A 22,516-nucleotide genomic window follows, 5' to 3' on the forward strand; every position below is an offset into this window, starting at 1 on the left:
GGGAGTTTCCTGGAAAGGAATTGTTTCAAGTAAAATTTTGCGACCTGCTGTAGGTCAGAGCGTAGCAAAGGCTGGTCGGGTCTGCCGGGGTGCTTGAGAGGCGCCGGAGGAGCCACAGCGAGCCCGTTTCTTCCAGGAAAGCGCTCCAACGCCAGCGCTGCCCTTCTCGTGACATACCCCTCCTTAGCAGGAGCCCTATCAGCGCTGCCGGGTGAGGCTGCCCCGTGGCTGTTTCCGCTACTGCACGTGGGAATTACCAGCGTAAGGGGTTGTTACGCTGTTGTACGGAGCTGCTGCGCTGGTTTGCAGGTACGTGGGATAGACGCCAGAACCAGTTTTCCTCCTTTATGTTTAGTTGTGTAGTAGAGCACAGATGTATCTTTATTTTAATTTGCTTTGCTACTTGATGGCGTGCCTTCAACTTAAGAGAAATTTAGCCTTGCTCTACACTTAGAAGAACTTCTAAAATTTATTTTCAGGCAGTGTTAATTTTAAAGACTGCCTTTGTTCGCGAACCCCATATGTTCGCTGTAAATAGACCTTCGTTTGCAAAGAAAGGGATAAAATAAAACCCAAAACATTGATTTTTTTAAATCGAGTAAAACTCCAGGACGGCTAACAGCATGCCTGACCGTCATAGCGCTGCGCTAAGACTTCTGCAGCGGCACCCAGCACTTGGGTCAATACGGAGCCGCCGTCTGCGGGCAGGTCTTGCCCCCGCCGCAGAGCTCCAGTGCCGTGTGCCCGGAGCCCAGGTGCCGTGGAGATCTGCCTCCGTCCAGCGTTAGGACCGTGCAGCGCATTTAAATGTCCTCGCAATGAGATTAGGGTACAGGTTTTTTTACCTTGTGTCAGCAGTAATTCAGAAATAGCCATACTCTCAGCTTGTTTTCGAGCGTGTCAATGTTCATACACGCATTTGCCCTTTGCACCAAAACGTCCCGGGGATGACAGACCTGCTTGGCAGGAGTAAATCCAGGCACACGTGTAAGTACAGAGATAAAGCTGGTTTATTTGCCGATCTCCGGTGCTCTGCACTACGCTGCTACATCTACTTTCCGCCAGCAGGATTAAAAGCCGTCAGATTACAATACGGTGGCCTTAACAGGATGGGTCAGTACCATGCATCGGGGAAAAGTATTACGCATATAAGCAGAACGTGTTTAGGCAAGTCACTGAACTGGACGATAGGGCAAGAATGTCTTTAGCTTAAGTCAAGTTTGCCATTTCCCCCCCTCTCCTGGTCGTTTTTTTTCCCCCACATCAGAATCAGATACCGGCAAAAAAAGAAAAACCAACCCTCCCCCATCCCTCTTCAGGAATGAACTTTTCTTAGATCATTTCTGATCACTTTTATTTTTTTTCTGGGGTTGTTTTTTTTGGTTTTGTTTTTTTTTTTTTTTGCAGCTAGGCAGAACCACAAGGCAGAAGGAAAAAAAAAGGGGAAAAAAAGGAAAAGAACCTGTTAAAAATGATGCAACTGGCTTTTTCCCTTCCCCCAAACTGTGAAGATTAAAATAGTGATTGCTTCCCTCAAACGCCTTAGATCACAGCTTTCACTAAACAGACTATTCAAGCCACATTTCCATTATTCTCATCATCACTTATGTAACAGTGACTGATTTTATCCTTATTCTTTGTATGCATTCCCCTTAGTGCTCTAGGGTAGGAAAGGGTTCCCCCCCCTCAACTCCTAACCAGCAACAGATAAATAACTTTAGCTCAACATCTAAGACAATGTCTTCTCTCAAAGGAGCCTTTTCCATCTGGACAGCAATAGCACAAAAAATATGTTGTTGTGGCATGTGCCAGCCAATAAATTCTGTCACTGGGGATCTTCATTTATTTACATTGAGTCATCTGGTTAACATTGTCCTTAGGAGACAAAGAGTTTGAATATTATAAAGAGCTCTTACAATACGAAGGGCAACTGTAATGAATTGCTAAGGTAAAACATGTTACCAACTCAGAAACCCTTATAAAAGGAGCTTCTCTGCCTCAGCCCATATTTCATGTTAATGGTTCAGCTTCCTTGTTGTGATTATGACATACTGCTTCTTGCATTTATCTTCTCTACCCTAAAACCTGCTTGTAAAAATACTATATGTACTGCAGCTGTGTTCCTTTGGGGGCTTGCAAAGCAAAAAAAGCAGAGCTGATAGCTAATTCCGAGTTTCTCAGGTCATTTAGAGCTGTCCTGTTTCACCATATTCATCTTTCTGGACATAGGCATGGAAATAATATGGAAAAGGAAGTATAGGGCTATGCCATTCACTCCAGAAACATCCTTTCTTTTGAAAAAAAAAAGGCCTCGTGTCAGAAAAAGGAGCATTTCTGCAAACTGAACCAGACCAAGCACCAGGAGGGGGTGAGTTGGCGCCCCGGGGGCGGCACGGGCCACCTCCCAACCCCATCTGCATTTACTCAGTAGTAACAGTGAGGTTGCAATATTTCCTCCGCCACGACCTGGCAAAAGTGATTTAATTAACACTCAGAAAATGTTCGGATACTACTTGAAAATGGCATCACACAAAACAAATATAAAACGTTGCGTAGAAAAAGGAAATACGATGTTTGCCTCCTCTATGCTTCAGAGTTAGTTTTTTCCTTTTTATTTAAAGACAAAACCGCTCGTGAAATTCTCAAAGCTCTCAGTGCCTTTTCCAAAAACACTTCCATTACCCAGGCTCTTCCGAACAGTATCTTTCTTGGCTCCCCGGCCATTTGGCATATATAGCCTCAACTCCGGCAATCGGGATTCAGCAGACCAGAGCACCTTTCTGCGCAGGATGAATCTAGGGGGCCAGGGTATTCCTGGCTCTACAAAAAACATTTACATCACCTGAGGAGGACAACGTGGTTCTTTTTTTCCCCCTTAGTTTTATAATAAAAGATGAAAAAAAATACAAATAAAACACAGATTCAGCAGTCAAAAGACCGCTCTCCTTTGTAAAGAGCTCACCGGTAATAACAATATATACGTCATTCTCAGGCAGTAACTTGTTTTCTCACCTTTACCACACACGGCCACAGAGTTTTCTCGCACGATCAGCCTTTGTAAGCTACAAAGTTGACCACAAAGTGGGTATATGTTGAAGGATGGGGGTATAGATCCCCAGCAGGGATACACACCGAGTGGGAAATTCTGCCCTCACCAAAATCAATGAGGCCAGCGTCACCGACTTCAGCAGGCTCAGAAATTCGGCTCTAACCTTTACAGTGCAGCTCAACGGAGGTTTAAGTTCTTTAAAATAAATCAAACCTCTAATCTTAAATACCCTTTGAAATTTGAAGGGTCTCCTGAGCTGTTGCTTCTGAACAAGAAGACTACTGTAGCAGTAACAGGGCAAGACAGAAGGAAGAGGAGCGAGGAACGAGAGGGAAGAAAAAGGGTAGTTTCCAGCCCCAGCTCCGCCTAGGCGAGCTTACCTACTCGGAGCACCTCCGCTGGGAGAAACGCCTACTGACACAACTGAGGCATGGGGCAACACAATGAAAATGAGCTCCAGGTCCGGAAAGGCGCTCAAACTGTACTCTAAAAACCCTAGCTCATGATTATTAAAGTGTTTAAATGTGAGCTAAGAGAGCGGGTGCCCATCTGCAGAGGCCACCCCTGAGCGGAGTCGGTGCTCAGCGTTGCGTGAAGATAGCACAAGCTGCTCCGTGGTGACGTCCCTGAAACTTTTTCTTCCTTTAACTAGCAAAATAATTAGCTAGTAATTCTGGTTTTAGAGGCTGAGAAGAAAAATTTAGGACATTTCCATCGGAACGTATCGCCTTAATTGAATAACTTCCTAGACTCTGCAGTTAAAGTTTAAATAACTGTTAATGACTCCGAAGCAATCAGAAGTGTTTTAGCCAAGGGGAAATCAACAGTGTATTAAGATAGTCCAGTATTATTGCTGAATGCTAAAGGCAGCTTTTAAAGCTCATATGTTTACAAACTGAAGAAATTAGATACATTTGATCATTCTGAAAAGTATACTGACACCTTTAATGCCGTTTTTCTTCTGTCTGTGTAGGACAATATTTCCTTTACATTACATATATATCAATGGGTAAGGTGAGCTTTCAGATTTTACCGATTTTATACAAAATACTGATTCTCCTCTCTGAAATAAACTCTTATGACAAACAACCTTTTCATAACATCATGCATGTTATGTGCTGCAATGCCAGGGTTTTTTAGATATACATATACACACACACACACACACATATTTTTGGAGTACAGGGGTGATACATTTTGATTAGTCATAATGGAAACCCTTTTTATATTTTTCAGCGATGTAAATCCTTCGCCTTCTTGTCATGTCTTTCCACTTCCTCCCCAACTGCAGTGTTCAGTACGGAAACGATCCTGTGCCTAACAAATTACCTCCTCATCTGACTTATCCCATCAGGGTGCAAATGTACCTGCGTATCTTCCTAAAATTGCCCCAAAAATCCTGTTTGTTTGGTCTAGAAAAATAAGGAATTTGGGCACAATTCTGTGCCACTGATTCCCTGACGGGAATCAGGAGCATCAACCAGCCAGGCGTTAGACTTTAAATCAGTGAAATACCCATTTACAGGGGTTAGAGCAACGTGATACACTGCACTTGGCTAACAAGTGAAGAAACTGGAAGCTGATTACCTAAAACAGCAAATCCAAGCCTAAACTGGCTTTTAGAGAAGGTCCCAGATTGCTGGATAGTCTTCCATCCAAACCGTTTCTCAAGTTTTTTTTAATTTAGAATCGCATCCTTCACGCTATCGCAAAGCACAAATATCCATCAAATTCAGTGTGCATTTTGGGCATGAGGGATGGAGGATTCAGTAGCAGTTCACGTGAAAATCACTTTTAATTGATAGTCAATGTGATTGCACTGGAGTTTAATACTGACGGCAAAACCTAAAGCACAGGTCTCATCCAAAACCCTTTGGAATCAATGTGATTCTTAACACTAACTTCAGTGAAGCCAGGCTTTCTGCCTAAATGTTTTCTAACTAAAATGCATAGGTTGTTTCTAGATCATTCTGATTACCTCTAGGATTCTGCCAGACTAAACTATGACAGTTTGCCTGCCTCCCAGGACAGTTTCTGTGAATCCCAAAAGCTTACGCTTTGCATATAATAATTATATCCATTAAAAAAATAGCGTGAAGTGACTTCCAAAATCCAAAGGTCAAAAATTCAGCTAACATATATTAATCTTTATTATGTAACAATGATATAATAAATAAGTTTATGAATTCATATGACCTGTACAAAAAGCCGAAAAGATATTGCACCAAGTTAGGTACCGGCTATTTGGATTTAATATTTGTTGAACATGTGATCTAAAATTATGTACAGTTGTGGAGTTAAGGCAAAACCAGATGATAACTTTAACACAACAGAAGGTTTGAAAAATAGACATAATTACAAACAAGGGGATGATCTCATCTCCAGCTAATAAAGTGGTTGTGTCTAAGGAAGGAATCCCTCAGGTTTTTAATAAAGCAGTTATTATCAATCATGGTAATTAAAATTGAAGAACAAGTGCGAGATTTCCTGCAGGGCAAAGCTGTTCTGCAAAGTTGTGCCTGAATGACCACCTTTAACCCTGGTAAGAATATTTTTCTTAATGGTTATAATCTGCTCTTCTTTTTAGAGGACAGCACGTGGAAAAGAGGAATACCTTACATATCCAGCTAAAATACAGCCATAACCTCTTAGCTTTATGTAGGCTAGACTTGATGGTGACCGGTGAGAGAGCATAAATATATGGGTGAACCATCCAACACAGTACACGCAGAGGAGAATTAAAGTCAACCACTTATCAATAATAATTACCTTTCTCAAGACAATGGAATAGATCATGTCAGTTAAGTCCCAATGACAAAAACATGTATGACCAATATATCAATATACAGTTCTTTGGCAGCAACACACTAACTCTTGATTGTAGTCTGAACTCAAACTCTCCTAAATTATAGACCTGGTTGCCAGTCTTTCCATAATTAAAGAAAATCCGCTTCTCCCATGAATCCAGTAAGTCCAGTAAATGAAATCTGAATAAATCTTGCAGGCAGCTTTAGACTGTAACATTAAGCATAGATATTTATTGTCTGCTTTAGTCTCAATCCAAATATATTGTATTGAAACACACAAAATTCTGCGGAACTTCTGAGTAGTTCAGATGGGGCCAAAATCCATAAAGAGAATCCATATTCACCCATGAAAAAGCAATAAAGAAACATCAATCCCATGATGATAAAATGATCTTCACGTAACAGAGGCAATGATGAGTCCACACCTGGATGAATGTCACAGGAAAACTGACTTTACAGGGGAAAGACCAGAAAGCCAGAAAACGTCGAATACTGCCATCCACCGACCAGATTACCTTTCTCCAATTTCAGGTAAACCTTATCCTCCTTGTCTAGATAGAGCAGGACTCCATTGGTGGCAGCCTCACGTGTGACGTCCTTGTCCCCAGCAAAAGCCGAAATGACTGGCTTTCCATTTAGCATCAAATTAACCTACAAGAGAAAAACCACTGAAAAGCTCTAATTAACAGGAAAACATCAAGAACTATCACTGAATATTAGCCACAGCGTAAGAGGTCTGCTAAGGTCCCAATCTTCCCTGCGTTTTGTTTGGTTTGAACTAATAATTACATTTATTTGGAGGGTACAAGCACATGTTGGGCTGACGGTTGGGCTTGATGATCCTAGAGGCCTTTTCCAACCTTTTCTATGATTCTATGATTGGTGTTTCACGGGCCTGACCTGCAGCTGAGCGAAGTCGGTGGGACACTGTCCACCGCGTGCCGTGGTGCGGGCTCCGGCGGTGTGAAAGGTCATGCGACATCGCTTTCAGCTGGCGCTTGGGCACGTTAACTGTTGTAACTCTCCGGTAATACAGAGCCTTTCCCCCCCGAAGTGAGCTATTGCCTACCTCGCAGGTTATTTAGACACGCACTAGCAAAGAAGACATTTTCAAGACACTTAGGCACCCAGAGATGCGCTACGGGCACCTAATGAGCTGTCAAAGGCACTGCAGTAGGCTGACACGTCACTGAGAGCAAAATATATGTCCCTTCCGTTACCGACAGCAGCTGAGTTTTAAAGTCTAGAACAGACCTTTAGCTTTATGAACCTCTGCGCTGCGTGTTGGTACTGAATCCATTTTTTCTATAAAACACTTCTGAAAGCCAGCGCAGCCTCTGCTCTGAAAGCAACATCACACAGACACTCTGTAAATAAAGATGGGCAGGGGCTGGGGGAACGGACCGATCCAGGCGTTTCTCGTTTCCCCAGCGGCAAACTATTAGCTTTCTTCTGCTTTTTCTTTTTAAGCAGCTCCAGTGCAGTCACAGAGGGGTGAATTGTGAAATGCTTATTCATATCGAGTATGCTGGCCTTGCATATGCTCCCATTAATTTTAATGGGAGTCGCCATGGAATAAATTAGTGCTCAGCATAAGTCAGGGCAGCAGAATCTGGCCCTGATTTGGGCTTCGCCTATCTGGGAAATCCACTTAATCAGACATCCCCAGGGAACCAATTTCGGTTTAATGATATTTAATGGCACTAACAGATGTTCCAGGGGCATCGTAGCATCACTTATGTAGGAAGCCTTCAGGTGATTTAGTGGTGTTTAAGTCTGCATGTGGCTGAGGCTCAAGCTGGTTTGCTCCACTGCGATGGCTTTCGGTCCTCCCCCTTAGTTATCATACATGCAAGAAAGGGCATCAAGAGTTTACTCATTGCTTGGTCTTGGTTTATCTCATTCCTTCTGTACCATCCCTCTAGGTCACGTTCCCCTGCAGATCATCTTACAGTTATTTTAGTCACAGCAGAAGACACATCGCAGGTTTGCCTCGGATGGTCTCACATTAACTATGCCAAAATGGAGCCAACCAAACCCATCCATCACTTCAGAAACTCTTGATCTAGGAAAGATTTCAGGTCATGTGGCCGGTTGGAATATTTCCTGTTCCGAGGCTGAAACTCCCACGTTTGAGTACGCGAGGCACCAAAGTCTGCGCTGGGCTTCCAGAATGCAAGCCTTGACACCTTTCTTGGCAATGTGTCTTTTAAATACAATGAAGCTGGCTGACATAGAGTCATTCTAGGCCATTTCAACCTTCAGCTTTTAAGAGAGCGGAAGCAACAAAGTTCGAGTGTATTAAATAGCTTATAAGCTCATTACAGACATTTTCATGAGGTCAATACTTCATCTAAGACTTTTGTCATTGACCCCGAATGGAACCATGATTTCCTGCTCTAAAATGAAGGCGAATTTCACCAGGGATGCGAACGTGTCTTGCACCAGCTTTCCCTGCCGCTTCTACCCGTTACGCTGTCCTCGGGAGCTTTACCGGCAACCCAAAGCCAGAGCTGCCGCAAAGAACCGCCTGATCAAGCCTGCGGAAACCCGTTTCATCTCAGCCTTGACCACTGAAAACCATATTCAGGAGCAAGACAGATCGGGGGAAAAGCATCGAATACTTCTACGAAACTAGTGGTCTCACGGGCGGAAGCAAGGGAAGGCACAGATGTTATGCCAGCTCTAGGAAACCGGTACGTATGTCACAGACGTCGCGTGACCTGACGTGAAGGTTAAGGGCTGTACTTTAAGGAATTTACTGTTGGCTCAGCGAGGGGATGTTCAGGAACTTAGAGGCTTTTCCTCTGCGCTAGCACATACTTATATTTAATTGGGTAGTTCAGCTGCTATTATGCCAGAGAAGAAAGTGCAGAATCACTCTTTTTTTTTTTTTTTAAATGTATGACACATCTTTTATGTATTACACGGTGAACAGAAGTTTAAACTGCTAGCAGGGTTCCCTAGAAGACACCCCTGTAGAGGTATAACGTTTCGGTGCCGTACAGAACAGGCAGACCACCTCAGCTAACCTTGGTCCACAGCAGACTGGTGTCGTACGCAGACGCCCGGCACCGGGAGCTGTCAGCCAGGTCACAAAATGTTACAGAAATACACAAACCTGGCCCCCATCCCCAGAACTCCTGCCTTCAAGACTCTGAGTTTAACCTGTAGCAAAATATGACTCTTCAATTCTATTTATGCAATTAAGTGAAATGTAGAGCTCAGTTTTAACCCCTGATTAATTCATTCTCTTTAATGCTTTGCATCACCCCAGATATTCAATTCTTAGGCTATAGAAGCGAAGCTATGGCAATTTATGAGGTGAAGGTCCTGCCTTATTACAGCTGCTCAGTTTGCATGTAGTCGCTCCACTGCTGGGAGCTCTGCACCACAGGTTGCTTTACACTAAGCTATTTTTCCTTCAAAGTGTGTTAAATGCTCTCGTGTTCCGGCAAGATCCTATCCTAAATAAACAATTTAAGTAAAAGATGTTGTAATCATACTTGATCAACGTACCTGAATTGTTTGACTCTGATAGACTTTAATTACGTGAAAACTGAAACTGTAAATTCCTTTTCTTGGTGCTACAAAGACAGACTCCAACGTGAAAAAATTGCCCACATTTACTAGGATCTACAAACACAAAAATACAGCATGGGAATTAGTACAGGTATTCGGTGCTAAATAAAAAATACAGACTATTAACTTTACAAAACATTCACCCACAGAAATTTTTTAATTTACATCTACGCTGTTTTATTCATTGTCCTCTCAGTTAAGGTGGAATATTACCCATAAAAATGCATATTTAATTATATTTGTAGTACAACTTTCCTATAAATAAACTAAGGTGGAAAATATTTCTTACGGTGCTGCTGTATCACACCCTCAAGACCTTTCTTCTATACTTGTTTAGAGGAGATTAAGAAAAGGCTTTTTTTTTTTTGCATCATTCCCCAAAATGACCTCAAAACACTAATTCAGGGAGTGGCTTTTGGCTAAAAAGCAGCGGTCAGGTCAACACCGTCTTCCTGAAAGTCTCGGGCTGGAAGGAAGGATGTCTGGGAATGATATAGTTCATTCACCAGTTTATGGTCAGGGTGAGTTACTGAAATACCTGGCACGTCAGAGCAAAACCTGGCTGTGAGCCTTCGCTGCTTCGTTTGTGTAAGCACTAATAATAATTTCGGTTTTATTAAACGGAGACAAGTAACAGAGGGGAACGTATTAAACGAGTGCGTCGTCCATAGGCTAAATTATCTTCTTTAACGACTAAATTTTTCTCTTTCTTTCCTTTTAGTTATGCCTTATTTTTAATTGCTATTTTCAGGCTGCTTTATGCCAGGCGCAGCCCTGGAAAGCTGCTGGGAACGTCCGTGAGGTTGGGGTAATTTACATTGCTAGCATTAAGCTACGTGACATATCTGGCTTCAGTTGTCACGACAATTTACTGTTCGTTATAATACGGTATCAGAAGCAAAATAACCGTCAGTCTCAATTACCGTGGACTTGCCCTAGGACAGGAGCTGGTACATGAAACGCGTGCTGGCGTCCGTGCGGCAGCGTTAGGGGCTGAGATGCGAGGGGCTGTGCTATCGGCCTCTGGTCGTTATGCGAAAGTTAAATGATTTTTCCTTAAAATTCGTACCTTCCCCCCCCCACCAAAGGCTGCACAAGCCGCCTAACGCTCTGCCGCGGCTCTCGCACCTGGGAGAAGCCCTGCGCTGCCTCTGGGACGCGCAGCCCCGGCCGTGCCCCCCCTCCCCCGGCGCCCCTCACCGCGCCTCGGGCCCCGCTTCACCCCAATATTTAACTGATATTGGCCCCATCCACGGCGGGGGCTGGGGGCGGGGGGGCACCGATCGCCCCCCGGGGCCCCGACAGCGGCTGCCCCCGCCCCACTTGGCCCCCCCCATCCCGCCCATCCCGGGGGGGGGGCGCGGGGGGGGGAAGTGCGGCGGGGCGTGCCGTGCCCCCCGCGGGGGCGGCTGCCCCCGGCCCCCCCCGAGCATCCCGCGGCCACCCGCCCGGCCCCGCCGCGGGGGCTCCCCGCAGGCAGCCGCCCCCTGCACCCCAACTTTTATTTTTTTCTTTTTTAGCCGAAATTAAGGAAATGGGCGAAGTGGGGGCTGGGGGGGGGGGGTGTCGGGGAGGGGGAACCCTCGGGGCGAGCGGGCGGTGGCACCTGTTGATCGCGACCGGCCGCGTCCCGGCGTGGGGGGGGGGGACACACAGGGACACCCCGGTCCCGGGGGGGGGGGGGGGCACACGGGCACCCCAGCCCCGGCGGGAGGGACACGGGCACCCCCACCCCGGCCCTTCGGGGGGGGGGGGGGGGGGGCACCCAGGCACCCCGGCCCCGCGGGGATCCCCGCTTACCTGGTCGAAGTAGATGATGCGCGTCTTGTTGCTCATCTCGGAGGGCTCGTGGTTGGTGCTCCTGACCGCCGAGAAGGCGACCTTGGAGTTGGCCGCCCGCACGGAGATGCCCAGCGGGGAGGAGGACGAGCCCTTGGCGTCGGTGGCCGGGTTGGAGTCGCAGACCACCAGGCACTTCCCCTCCAGGACGATGGGCTCCGTGTCGTTCTGCGCCCTCGCCGCGGGGCTGCCCAGCGCCAGGGCCAGCACGACGGCGGGCAGCAGCCGCCAGCCCATGGTCGGCACCCGCCGCCGCTCCGCGCCCCGCTCCGCGCCCCGCGCCGGCCACCGCGCCGCGCACCCGCGGGAGGCAGCGCCGGCAGCCGCGCACCGCACCGCGCACCGCGCACCGCGCGCGCACACCCCCCGCACCCCCGCTCCTCCCGGCAACGCCGCGCTGAAAGTCTTCTTTCCTCCGGCTTCTTCCCTCTGTCTCTTTTTTTTCCCTCTCCTTCTTCTCTTCTCCTCCCCCCCCCCACCCCCCCGCCACCACTTTCTGCCTTCCTCTTTTTTTCTTTCTTTTTTTTTCCCTTTCTTTCTTCACCCCGGTCCTTTCACAAGCTCTTTAAAACACGCCGTTAAAAAGCTGCCAAACAAAATAAATACTTTCCTGTTCACCCTTATCTCCCCTCTCTCCACATCAAGAAAAAAGGAGAGTGAGAAGGAGGGAGGGTGAGGGGAAAAAAAAAATTAAAAAACCCCACAACCCTCAGGTGAATTATTGATGAGAGAGAGGAGAAGAGAGAGGTCGTGAAGAAATAAAACCATCTGACGTTGCCATGATTGCCGCTGCTGGCTCGCTCTCCCCTTCGAGCCGGAGATCCGGGATGCGCTGGGTGCCGGAGCGGAGCGGTGGTACCTTACCCCAAAGCTAGATCCTGTGTCTGATATCACTGCCGGGGTGCTGCAGACTCCACTCCTCTCTCTCTCTTCCCCACCCCCCCTCTCTGCCACAACCCCCCCCCCCAAAGAGTTATGTCATAACAAACCTGCCCAGCTCTCACCTAGCCGGGCAGATACGGCGCTTCATTACTAGAGATGCTCCTCGTGCAATTGGCCCCTACACAGACACACACGCTCGTCTTCCCAGGCAACTTTTTAAGCAGCCACAAAGCCAAAGGGAAAGCAAGAAACCATTGCAACGTCCTCTGTTTTCAAAAGGAGCAGGGGGAATGAACTGCAGCCTGCTTGAAAGGCAGCATCTAACCCTGGAGGAGTCTCCCAGGGCACAGACCTCCCGTGCACAGGTTTGGGATGACACCCCGACCCTGTGCACGCTGCCGTTGACTCCCCGCCACGCAGCCGGAGGGAAGCAGCCCTCCTCAAAGCCGATGGCTCAGACACTCGGATCACTGATAGGGCTTCACTGGCTGCTCTTTGAGAATTAATGTTGCCAGGTACCACCTCATGGTGCTGCCAAATGGCAGCCTCCGCTAATGTTTTGATTAGACACCTCTGTCTAGTTTTAGTTTCTTTTTTTTGATGTGTGCTGAAAGGACTGGAAGATGGGGCAGGTCCTTAGCTTAGTGCTCCCACGTATTTCAAGATTACTAAGAACGTGACTGGTTTGGTGCTGTTGATGGCTTCTAGAGAAGATCTTTCCTGCATCACCTGGTTGCTTTTGAAACAGGCTCATCGTGAAACCTAAACCCTCTTCAGAGACCGGCAGAAACGATACAGTGCTCCCAGAAGCAGAACTGGCTAAAGAGATTTCCATCCAAACCAACCCCAAAGTGCCAATAGTTCATAAAAAGTGAGCACACGATTTTTAGATCAATACCTTTCAATGCAACAGGTTTTTTGTGCCTATAACAGCTTTGCAACAAATATGTCCCATGTCACCCATTAACCTTCATCCACTTCTTGCCCAGAGGCATCTCTAGCTGGGTGCAGCTCATCTACCCGTCCAACCCAGCTGGGAAAGGTGCCGACCTGTCCCGGAGCTGTGACTGCCAGCACAGCTTGCTGCCTCCCGTTCCGTAAAGGAAGAGGCCTGGGACGCAGGCAGCTCGCACAGCACCTCAGCTCCGTGTGCTAACAAATGCTGGCCATAAGTCTGGAGTCTAACAGGCAAAAGAAATTAAAGAAACGACAGGAAAATAAGAGGAGGAATGAAAAGCACCAAAACCCACTCACTAGGGAACACCAAGGCTTCCTGCAGGCAAACGTGAGCTGGGCCTGGTTTTCCGTTGATGTGGAGAACTGAGGGTGAAGCATTAATCCTGCAGAACTTAGGAAATCTTTTGAGAAGCCGTAAGGCATCCAGAAGTCCTCTTAGCTAGAAATGAATGCAATCCTCTCTAAAATTCAGAAAGCCAGACCCAGATTTTAAGGAATCCCATCGGCCAGACAAGAGGTAAAAAGAAATTTTACTGTTTTCTAGGAATGCGTGAATATCCTCTCATTCAGTGACACCAACCAAGACGGACAGAAGAGCCAAGCTGAGCGGTACCACTTGCTGTAAACAAGGAAAGGAAACAAGAAATAAAATAAATACTTGCAGCCCAACTTTGTCCGTTTGGCAGAAATTGGAGCTGCAGATCAAAAGATTTATGCCAACGCGTAGGAACCCCTGTCTGGAGGACTCTTGCAAAACAAAGCTGCATTAAAATAGGAAAATATTTTGTGCCACAATATTTTGCAAACAAATACAAATGTATAAATTATTCCACCCCATTTCAACAGCTTGTGCTTAAAAAGTCTTCTGTACCTCGTGCTGCTGAGTGGCCCTTTAACACTGCACAAATGACAGCAAAGGTATTTGTAACACCTACAGAAATTGAGATTGAAATTTGAAACTGCTGACCGTTTTGAAAGATCAGTCGTTTGTCAGAGATTGAAAATTTTATTCCAGACAAGTTATTTTTATTTCGTTTTGTTGTGGGCAATGACATTAGCTGCCTCTATAGTAGGGGGGAAAAATGGAAAAACAAGAAAATAGCCAAAATTCACATGAAGAAACTGAAAAAAAAAAAAAGGAAAGGAACATGAAAGCCCAACTATCAGCAAGAGAAGGTGCAAGCCGAGTCTGATTTTTCAAAAGTTGACTTTCCTGTTTCCTGGCCTGCAGGTGCAGGCGCCTGCTAAGTCTGGCCTGGCAACACCGTTCCGCGTCTCTCCCTCGACTGCGTAAGGCCCTGTTCTGCACAGAGCAGGCGCCGAAGTGCAGGCAAAGCCAAGAGGAGAAGCACCTCTCGCCCCTGCGCTTTCCTCCCGGAGCCGTGCAAACACTTCTGTGCACGCGGGTTGCTGCAGCTGGGTGCACAGATTAGTAAGTAAGCAGGCAGCTGACTAATTGCAGCCATTTCTGAACACAGCTACTTAATTTCAGAGCTCAGCTGCGATAAAGTTAAGCGCAAGTTAGGAACCAATTTGCACGCATATTTTGCGCGCGGTTATAAACCTTCTTTTGAGAGCAGTCTGCAAAAGCTAAGTGCCCCTCACCTCATACAATCTATTGTGGAAAAATCAGAAAATATAACAAAAATTCTCTTGGAACTACCTGTCGGTCTGCGCAGATAAGACGTACATGAATGATTAACGTCATACTTCTCATCACCGACAAAAGGCGGCTGAGGTAGACGCTGCCCTGCAGCGTGGATCACATTTTCAGAAATGTCAACAATTTCCAGTGTTCTGGCGGATGGCGTTCCATTTTGACATCAGCGGCATCCCAATATGAGGGAAGTCCAATTAAATGAGGCTGCTAATAAAGACGACGTGAAAAAGGGAGCGGATTCTGCCCCTGTATTTTGCCCGCAGGCATGCTAGGCATGCGCTCGTAGGCGGTTCCAGGCTGAAACCCCTATTTTATTTGAAAGACCTTTTGAACTGTGGTGTTGGAGAGGGGGAAATCTCAGGCACCAGGGCTCCTCTTCCTGTCTTGGAATCCCTTGCCTTTGACTTAGGACATTAGTTCTTATTTACAAAAAGGTACGGACAAACTCTTCTCATGATTTCATCGTTGTCTTTCCCAAGGCTAAAACCTGTTCTAGAGTACTACCGACTCTGTTTCTGGCTTGATCATCGCTCGGGAAAACCAGCAACGTTACGGAGTCGACGGAACGGGACCGAGCGGAGGCTGTGCAGCAGCGCTGGCCCTGGCCTGTAGCCGCGGGTACGCACCGGAGGACGGCGGAGCTCCCTCCCTTGTGGAAACCAGCAGCTGCTCAATCAGAAGTTTTGGTTTCCGACACTTGGAAGTAGAAGGCACTATGTTTCAGTAAATATTCTTCTCCCCGAAGGGTAACCGGTATTGAGATTTCAGATGACATCTATTAGCAATATGAATTCAAGAGATGAATAAGACTATTAAAACTTTTCCTTAGCAGTAAGACATTTGCAGGTTGGAGAGAAGGCAGCAGAATACCGGGACGAGCAGAATTCGACACAGCAATCACACTTTAACAGCTGAGGCCTAAAAGCACAGAGGAAATCCTAATAGATTTCCTCTGCTCTGTGAAAAGGAAAGCAAAATAAAGGCCATCAGGGAAAGTGCATTCTGGGGGGCAGAGAGCTGAACTGAAAATAAAAATTGAATTCATCCTGGAAATAAAATTAAGATAACCCACAAACAAGTTAGCATTCTTGGGCATTCAAAAGTAAAGCATCACACTCAATAACGCTGTAGATAAAGCCTTTTTTGACCGCTCAGACACAGCACCCAACCACAGCTCAGAGAGTAACGGTGGCAGTTAAAATCTTGGCAGTGATGGCTTAAGCCCTTAAACAGAGACCAGAGCTTGCTACCAGTAACCTCCAAGCTGATAACTGGGCTGGTAGGGCTGACCTGCAGCTGGCTGCATGAAGAAGGCAGGGCCTGGTCTTGGCCACGGGGAGCCCACGCGTTGACCGGCGCAGTGCTGCTGGCACGGCCATGAACTTTGGTCCACGATCATCAGTTGGACTTGATGATCCTGGAGGGCTTTTCCAACCTCTATAATTCCATGGCTCTATGACTTGTTCACATGACGCTCCCAGAGAGATTGGATCTATAACTAATATACATAACCCAGCCCCAAGTCCACGCCTCAGTAAACAGACTGAAAAGCCCCCGTCACCAAACTACCTGAACCATATCACCAAATACCATATCACCACCCACGCAGCTTAAAGGTCATTAGCAACGGTGTTTGTTTGGGTGGTTGGGCTGGGTTTTAATTGCTGGACAAAAAGAGGGAAGTTTGCTGGGGATGCTGTGGGAAAGGCAAGTTGAAATGCGAAGTTTGCATTTAATTCATAAGCAGCAAGGTTAATGGTTGTTCTTATTTTCTCTGACAAAGAATTTCTTAGTATTGATCCAGCTCCCTCTAACAGGGTGGTTTTTTTTTCCTTCCTTTGAGTGAAAAATGAGTAAAATAAATAGCAACAATGGTCAAGAATGGAAATTTGGTTAGATTAAAGTCACTGTTTCTTTCCCTTTCTGGAAACATAGTGTGAAAGCCTAAAACCATCTCCAGTTGGAAGTATTTTCCCTTTCAGAGGGAACTTTCTGCACCGAGGCAGGCGTGCTAGGCGTTTTTCTGACAAAGGGAAGAGCCGCAGGGAGAATAAGGAGAAAACACCATGTTTACATTTACATTTTCTTTTACCTCTTGGCTTGTAAACCTGCATTAAATACAATTTCTGTATCAATATTGCATGATACCTTTCAAATCTCTTTGGAAAAAAACATCTTGCTTTATATAATTAGTCATTTGCCTTACAAAAGGGAGAAATAATCTGCCTCAGACTTCCTCTCCTGCTTTTGAGCTTCTTGCTTGTGTCTAGAGGCCTTATGAATTCTCCTAACCCCGTGGTAACAGGAGCCCTCCTTCCTCTCCTTTTCTTTTTTCTTTCTCCTAATTATGTTTCCCTTCTGTCAAGCTGAGCTTTCTGTTTGCTGAATGCGTGCCACGGTTTTGTAGTGAGCTGGTTGAGCACCCATCAGCCTCCTCCTAGGATTAAACCCCAGCTCCGGTGATGCTTTACTTGGCTTTTTGCTGAACTCATCCTAATGAGGACGTGCGAGGTGAACCGGTGTGGGAGCGGCGGGGGGAGAGGCAGGCAGAAGGGCTGGATTCAAAGGCAGAATACTGATGACGATTCAAACCGGTGTTTATGGAGCTCAGCGGTCAGACTTTTTACTGTCTTTTGACATTCTTTCAGGCTAAATATTGTATTTCCTGAGTTGGCTGGCATCTCCATCTGGCCGTTGGCTCCCGTACAGACTAACTTGTCTTTTAGACAGCTGGCCCCGTGGCTTTCAGCTAGTTACACAGCTTCTTGGCCGAATGCAAAACAAATTCACCTGGCTAATGAGCTTAATGGTTCTTAAGAAGATTCTGCAAAGATTTTACAAAGTAAATTTCACTTCATTTCTTTAGGCACAAAATGTAAAGGGATTCTATAGGAATATAATAAGAACTTCAGCCGTACATACGCATATGGCTGGGATGACTAAAATGAATAAAAGTTTTCGCTATTTAATTCAGACAGATGCAGAATCAAGCCTAGATTTTCCTTGCTTTATTTTAATCTAAAAGCCAACCTTGCTTGGCTTTTTAAGCAAGCTTTTTCTGTACGTTTGCCTATTTTTAATGTACCTCGCTTCATTCCATTCCATCTTCAAGTATTTTTTTTAAACTTTCTGCAGCAGTGGAACAGAGAAACCAATGAAAACTAATTGTCTACTTATATTTGTTGGGCTTCTTTAATGTCCCTGACCCTCTGCTATAATAAATTTGTGTTTTGATGGTCATCTTTGGACACAGAATTTATAATTCCATGTGAATTTTCGAGGCGATTAAGAAAGTGAAGTCAGCAGGAGGTCTGCATGCGTGTAAAGGTAAAACTGTTCAGATACGCTGCCAGCGCTGGCATCTGAGGGCTTTGTTCAGCATTTCTGATGCAGCAGAGCCTTCTAGTTGGCCAATACTGCAAACCTGAGCACACTTCGGGCCCAAGCACAAAGTGCAAATCAGGGTTTGAAGTGTCCGCGGCCAGATTCTGCGACTCCTTACGGCAGCGTGTTTCTGCGGTTACTCTTTGATGGATGTCTGGAAATACTCCAGTTACACTGTGTCCTGTAGAGTTAGTCTGGATTTACGTCAGTGTAAAACTGAGAGCAAAATTTGACCCTGAAGGTTCTTTTTACTCCCTCACAGATCCTAGGATGGAGTCACTTTTTTGCAACGTTAATAGGCCAGTAAATTTCATCATTAATCTTGGCTGGGCTATCCACAAATAGTGTAATATTTCTTGTGATTATTTTTATTTAAAATATTTCCAGTAAATCTCTTTCTAATTTACATGTTTAAACCCCTTGTAAAAACAGGGCTTTGGTGGATTAAGAGCATAAAATCAACTTACATACATTAACTGCCTTTGTAGCGAGTACTTGCAGCTATATAACTTGTAATGAAGTAAAATTTAATTCTTTTTTTACTATTGCGTTTCAGTTCATGTCTAAAAAAAACCCCAAACTCTTCTTTTCACGTTTTCAACTAATTTACCTGATACATTTGTGCAATTTTACGAAATAAATAATTTTGCGAAGCGCTGCGCCGAACTATGCAACGATCTTAGATTTTTCAATTGCATTTTAATGAGGCAAGAAGTGTGATTTTTTTGCCAAGTGGAATCAAATCAGATGACACGGCCAGAAAACCAGAAAAACAGCCTAGCAGGAAAACCTTTCCCTTTTAGCAGGAGGGAAGGGGAAGGGACACGGGTTTGTTGCTTACTCCGAGCTTCAGACCCGTTTCACTGAGCAGGGTGGTGACAGCGAACTCAGGATGGAGTTTGCAAAGGCTACAGCAATCTGCTGGGAGTCAGTTTAGCTTAAGCTGTTGGCTACATTTTGTGGATATAGTTTGCTAATTTGGTGTCAAGGAAACCACAGAAAAATGAGATCGTGAAGTGGTGTAATTTAGTGCATCCTCTTTGACATCACTCAAGGTACACCGATCACCTCCCCTCAGGAGAATTTGTCCCAGATAAATTTCTCACCGAGTGGTTTTCATAGCAAGGGCCAAAGGAAAACTAAAAATAGCATTGCTAAGGGAATAATTTGCTTTAAAAGAAGTGGCTAAGACAGTGACTTAAGAGACTGTCCAGTGGTTGTATTGCTTGTTTCATATTTAAAGGGAGTGGATTGACTGGGAGACTTGTGATGCTGTTCAGGGAGGAAGCCACAGGGAACAGCTTCGCATTAGGATTTTTAGTGCCATCTATTGAGATGTGTCAACTTTACCACAAGAAAAAAAAAAACCAGATTTCTTTTTATATATTGTAGGTTTCATTTTTTAACTTACCAACTTTCATTGCATCCATTTGCTGCTCAGGCTAGTTTCCAGCCTCCTTGCAGCACAGGTCAGATGGGATGGTCCTGCTACATTCACACGCTATTGGGAAACATATAAAAATCACAGCATGGTACTTCCAAGTAGCCAGTTTCTCTCCTCTCATTTCAGAATAAATATCATATAAGCAAATCTCCAAAGCTGGGCACAGCCCTCCAAATCCCTAGAAACACCTTGGCAACTGGGACAGAAACATTTCATGGCATCTTTTTTACTTCTCCTCCCCAGTATATTGCTTCCAACAGCTATTCTCTGCTCCTCCAACAGGTTTTTTAACCTTTCTGCAGAGGTGAAGCTGCTTGCAGGGGCTGGTGCTGAGGCAAGCTGGGGTGGCATAGTCGGGCCAAAACCACAGGAAAGCTCCATATGGAGAGACCTAAAGGAGCAAAGCTGAGCGAATAAATGATTTCTTTAAAATGAACTGGCCAAAGAAAAGGGTTAAAGGAACAAAACAGTTTGGGGATCAACCGCCAGAAGTGTACTTTCCACTTTGAAGAAAGAAATGGTCTTAGGCCAAATGAATCCTTTCCTTGAGAAAAGTAGAGAGGTTTGTTTTGTCTACAGACTTTGTCGTTAAATGCTGGCTAATTTCTGAAGAACAAGCTTCCAAAGAAAAATCTTGATGTTTGTTTTGTTGAGGTAGTTACAACATTTCCACTTTCCTTCCATTTCCTTTTATTTTTTACTTACTTTTTCATTTGTTTTGCTAGGGATCAGCAGGGCTAGAGAGAGACGAGAAAATCTGACCCCGGTTCTTCCAGAAATTTCCTCTAAAAATTTGACTTTTCCAGACAGTATTTGCGACTACAAATGTGCAAAAGTACCTCAAAGCATCTAAATTTTACGTCAGTCTTTCAGAGGTGGAGCTCGGTATCTCAAAGCTTGTTCCTGTTGTTTTCCCAAAAGCACGCATCTTTTAAAACCAATGTGTCATTTTCTCAACATTTTGGTTTATAGATCATTTAGATAGCAAATGTTGTAATTTCAATTGTGGGGCTAACTTAGGGAGTGCATGTAATTCACGTAACTTAAATCTGCAAAATATATAACATCAGGTGTCCGTTCAGTTCTAATATTTGTGGTTCCCAACTGGTAGCGGGTTAGAAAATGGGCGAATGAGTCTTTCGATCGGAGAAAGGAAATAACGCTATGTAACTTACTCAAGTATTCAGGCAGCCTGAATAGTAAGTCTTTTAAGGTACATGTGCCTCTTGGTTGTCTGTTTGAGGATTCAGGACCAAATTTCACTTTCTCTTGCATTTGTACCATTATCTAAAGTGGTCTGGAAGTGAAGCTTAATAGGCAATTTTAAAAGGAAGGATGCTTGGTTTTGTTTTTTTTAATTTATCTTCGACTTCATTAGTTGGTATAACAATTTTCAGCTATAAGTTAGCAACACATTTAGAGATAAACATAAAGTATGAATAGCCTAACCTTTGTAGCAGATGGGAATTGATTAATCTAGTTAAATATTGTGATGGTTTTTAATCAAAGCAAAGCAATGCAGGACTTTCTTCCAAGATTTACTTGCCTCCAGCAAGCCTAACTGGTGCTTCTCCTGCATCTCTCTAAAATGGAATCCCAACAGAGAAGCAATTTTTTTTTCTTGGTCAGGTATTTAAAACATAGTTTTGTTACACATGCTTTGTTATTTTTAATTTGTTTTGGGTTTTTTTTGCAAGAGACTATTAGAATCGTAGAACCATAGGATTATTAAGGTTGGAAAAGACCTCTAGGATCATCAAAAGTCCAACTGTCAACCCAACCCCCCCAGGCCTCCTAAGCCATGCCCTGAAGTGCTGCATCTACACGTCTTTTAAATACCCCCAGGGATGCTGACCCCATCATCTCTCTGGGCAGCCTGTGCCAATGTCTGACCATACATAAGCAGTGATTCCCCAGGTGTTGATACTAAACGACTCCAAATATGCCTGTTGAAGTACCAGATATGGATAAGGACAAAAAAATCCCCAAACCCTGAAGTTTGAAAGAAATATTAGGATCATGTTAGATACACCATATTTTTCAGCACTCTCAACCCTCTTTAGAGCTTGATACCTGTCATGGTTTAACCCCAGCCAGGAACTGCGCCCATGCAGCCGCTCGCTCCCCCCGCTGCGATGGGGGAGAGAATCGGAGGGGGGAAAGTGAGAAAGCTCATGGGTTGAGACAAAGACAGTCTAACAGGTAAAGCAAAAGCCGCGCACACAAGCAGAGCAAGCCAAGGAATCCCTTCCCTCCTCCCCACGGGCAGGCGGGTGCTCAGCCATCCCCAGGGCAGCAGGGCTCCATCACGCCCAACGGGGACTGGGGAAGGCAAACGCCATCGCTCCCAACGTGCCCCCTTCCCCCTCCTCCCCCAGCTCCATGTGCTGAGCATGGCGCCGTGTGGTGTGGGACAGCCCTGGGGCCAGCTGGGGTCACTGTCCCGGCTGTGTCCCCTCCCAGCCCCTTGTGCCCCCCCAGTCCCTCGCTGGTGGGGTGGGGTGAGGGGCAGGAAAGGCCTTGGCTCTGGGTAAGCCCTGCTCAGCAGGAGCGAAACCCTCCCTGGGTCAGCAGCACTGTTTCCAGCACTAATCCAAACCACAGCCCTGTACCAGCTGCTAGGGAGAAAATTAACTCTTCCCCACCCAAAACCAGCACAACACCACATTTACAGTGTTCCTCTGGGCTGGGCTGTGCATACACCACTACTGGAGTACAGAAGCATTAAATTAATTTTTCCGTCTTCCACCCTTCCATCTTCCCTTAATCTGAAAATTGTGGCAGCAGCACGAAGGGTAAAACACATTCCCTATATGTCCTGCAAGGCTTGTCCCTTAATCTAAAATGGTAAATTCTCATGAATAGCACTATTTTTTGTAAGCATATACAATACTTTACAAACTGTGCCCACA

General features: G+C 45.4%; 1 protein-coding gene across 2 annotated transcripts; it reads right to left on the minus strand.

The window, feature by feature from the left end:
• Nucleotides 1-5,175: 5,175 nt before the first annotated feature.
• On the minus strand, nt 5,176-11,715 carry CBLN4 (cerebellin 4 precursor). Of its 2 annotated transcripts, XM_064465266.1 has the most exons (4): nt 11,239-11,715; nt 9,376-9,492; nt 6,372-6,507; nt 5,176-6,281 (listed from the first exon to the last, which is right to left on the minus strand). In XM_064465266.1, exons 1-4 carry the CDS (start codon nt 11,512-11,514, stop codon nt 6,073-6,075), a joined length of 738 nt encoding a protein of 245 aa, XP_064321336.1. In that variant the 5' UTR covers nt 11,515-11,715; the 3' UTR covers nt 5,176-6,072. The 2 variants fall into 2 exon arrangements, with proteins under 2 accessions (XP_064321336.1, XP_064321335.1); XM_064465265.1 differs by having other exon boundaries at nt 6,187-6,507; nt 11,239-11,714.
• Nucleotides 11,716-22,516: the final 10,801 nt, after the last annotated feature.

The sequence above is a fragment of the Phalacrocorax carbo genome, chromosome 14 (genome assembly GCF_963921805.1).
Source record: "Phalacrocorax carbo chromosome 14, bPhaCar2.1, whole genome shotgun sequence".
Classification (NCBI taxonomy): Eukaryota; Metazoa; Chordata; class Aves; order Suliformes; family Phalacrocoracidae; genus Phalacrocorax; species Phalacrocorax carbo.

Coding starts and splice junctions, on each gene's coding strand:
- CBLN4 (XM_064465266.1), bottom strand. CDS start 11,514: ATGGGCTGGCGGCTGCTGCCCGCCGTCGTGCTGGCCCTGGCGCTGGGC. Junction 9,493..11,238: donor GCATCATCTACTTCGACCAG/GTAAGCGGGGAT, acceptor TTGTGTTTGTAG/ATCCTAGTAAATGTGGGCAA. Junction 6,508..9,375: donor ATCAGAGTCAAACAATTCAG/GTACGTTGATCA, acceptor TTTCTCTTGTAG/GTTAATTTGATGCTAAATGG.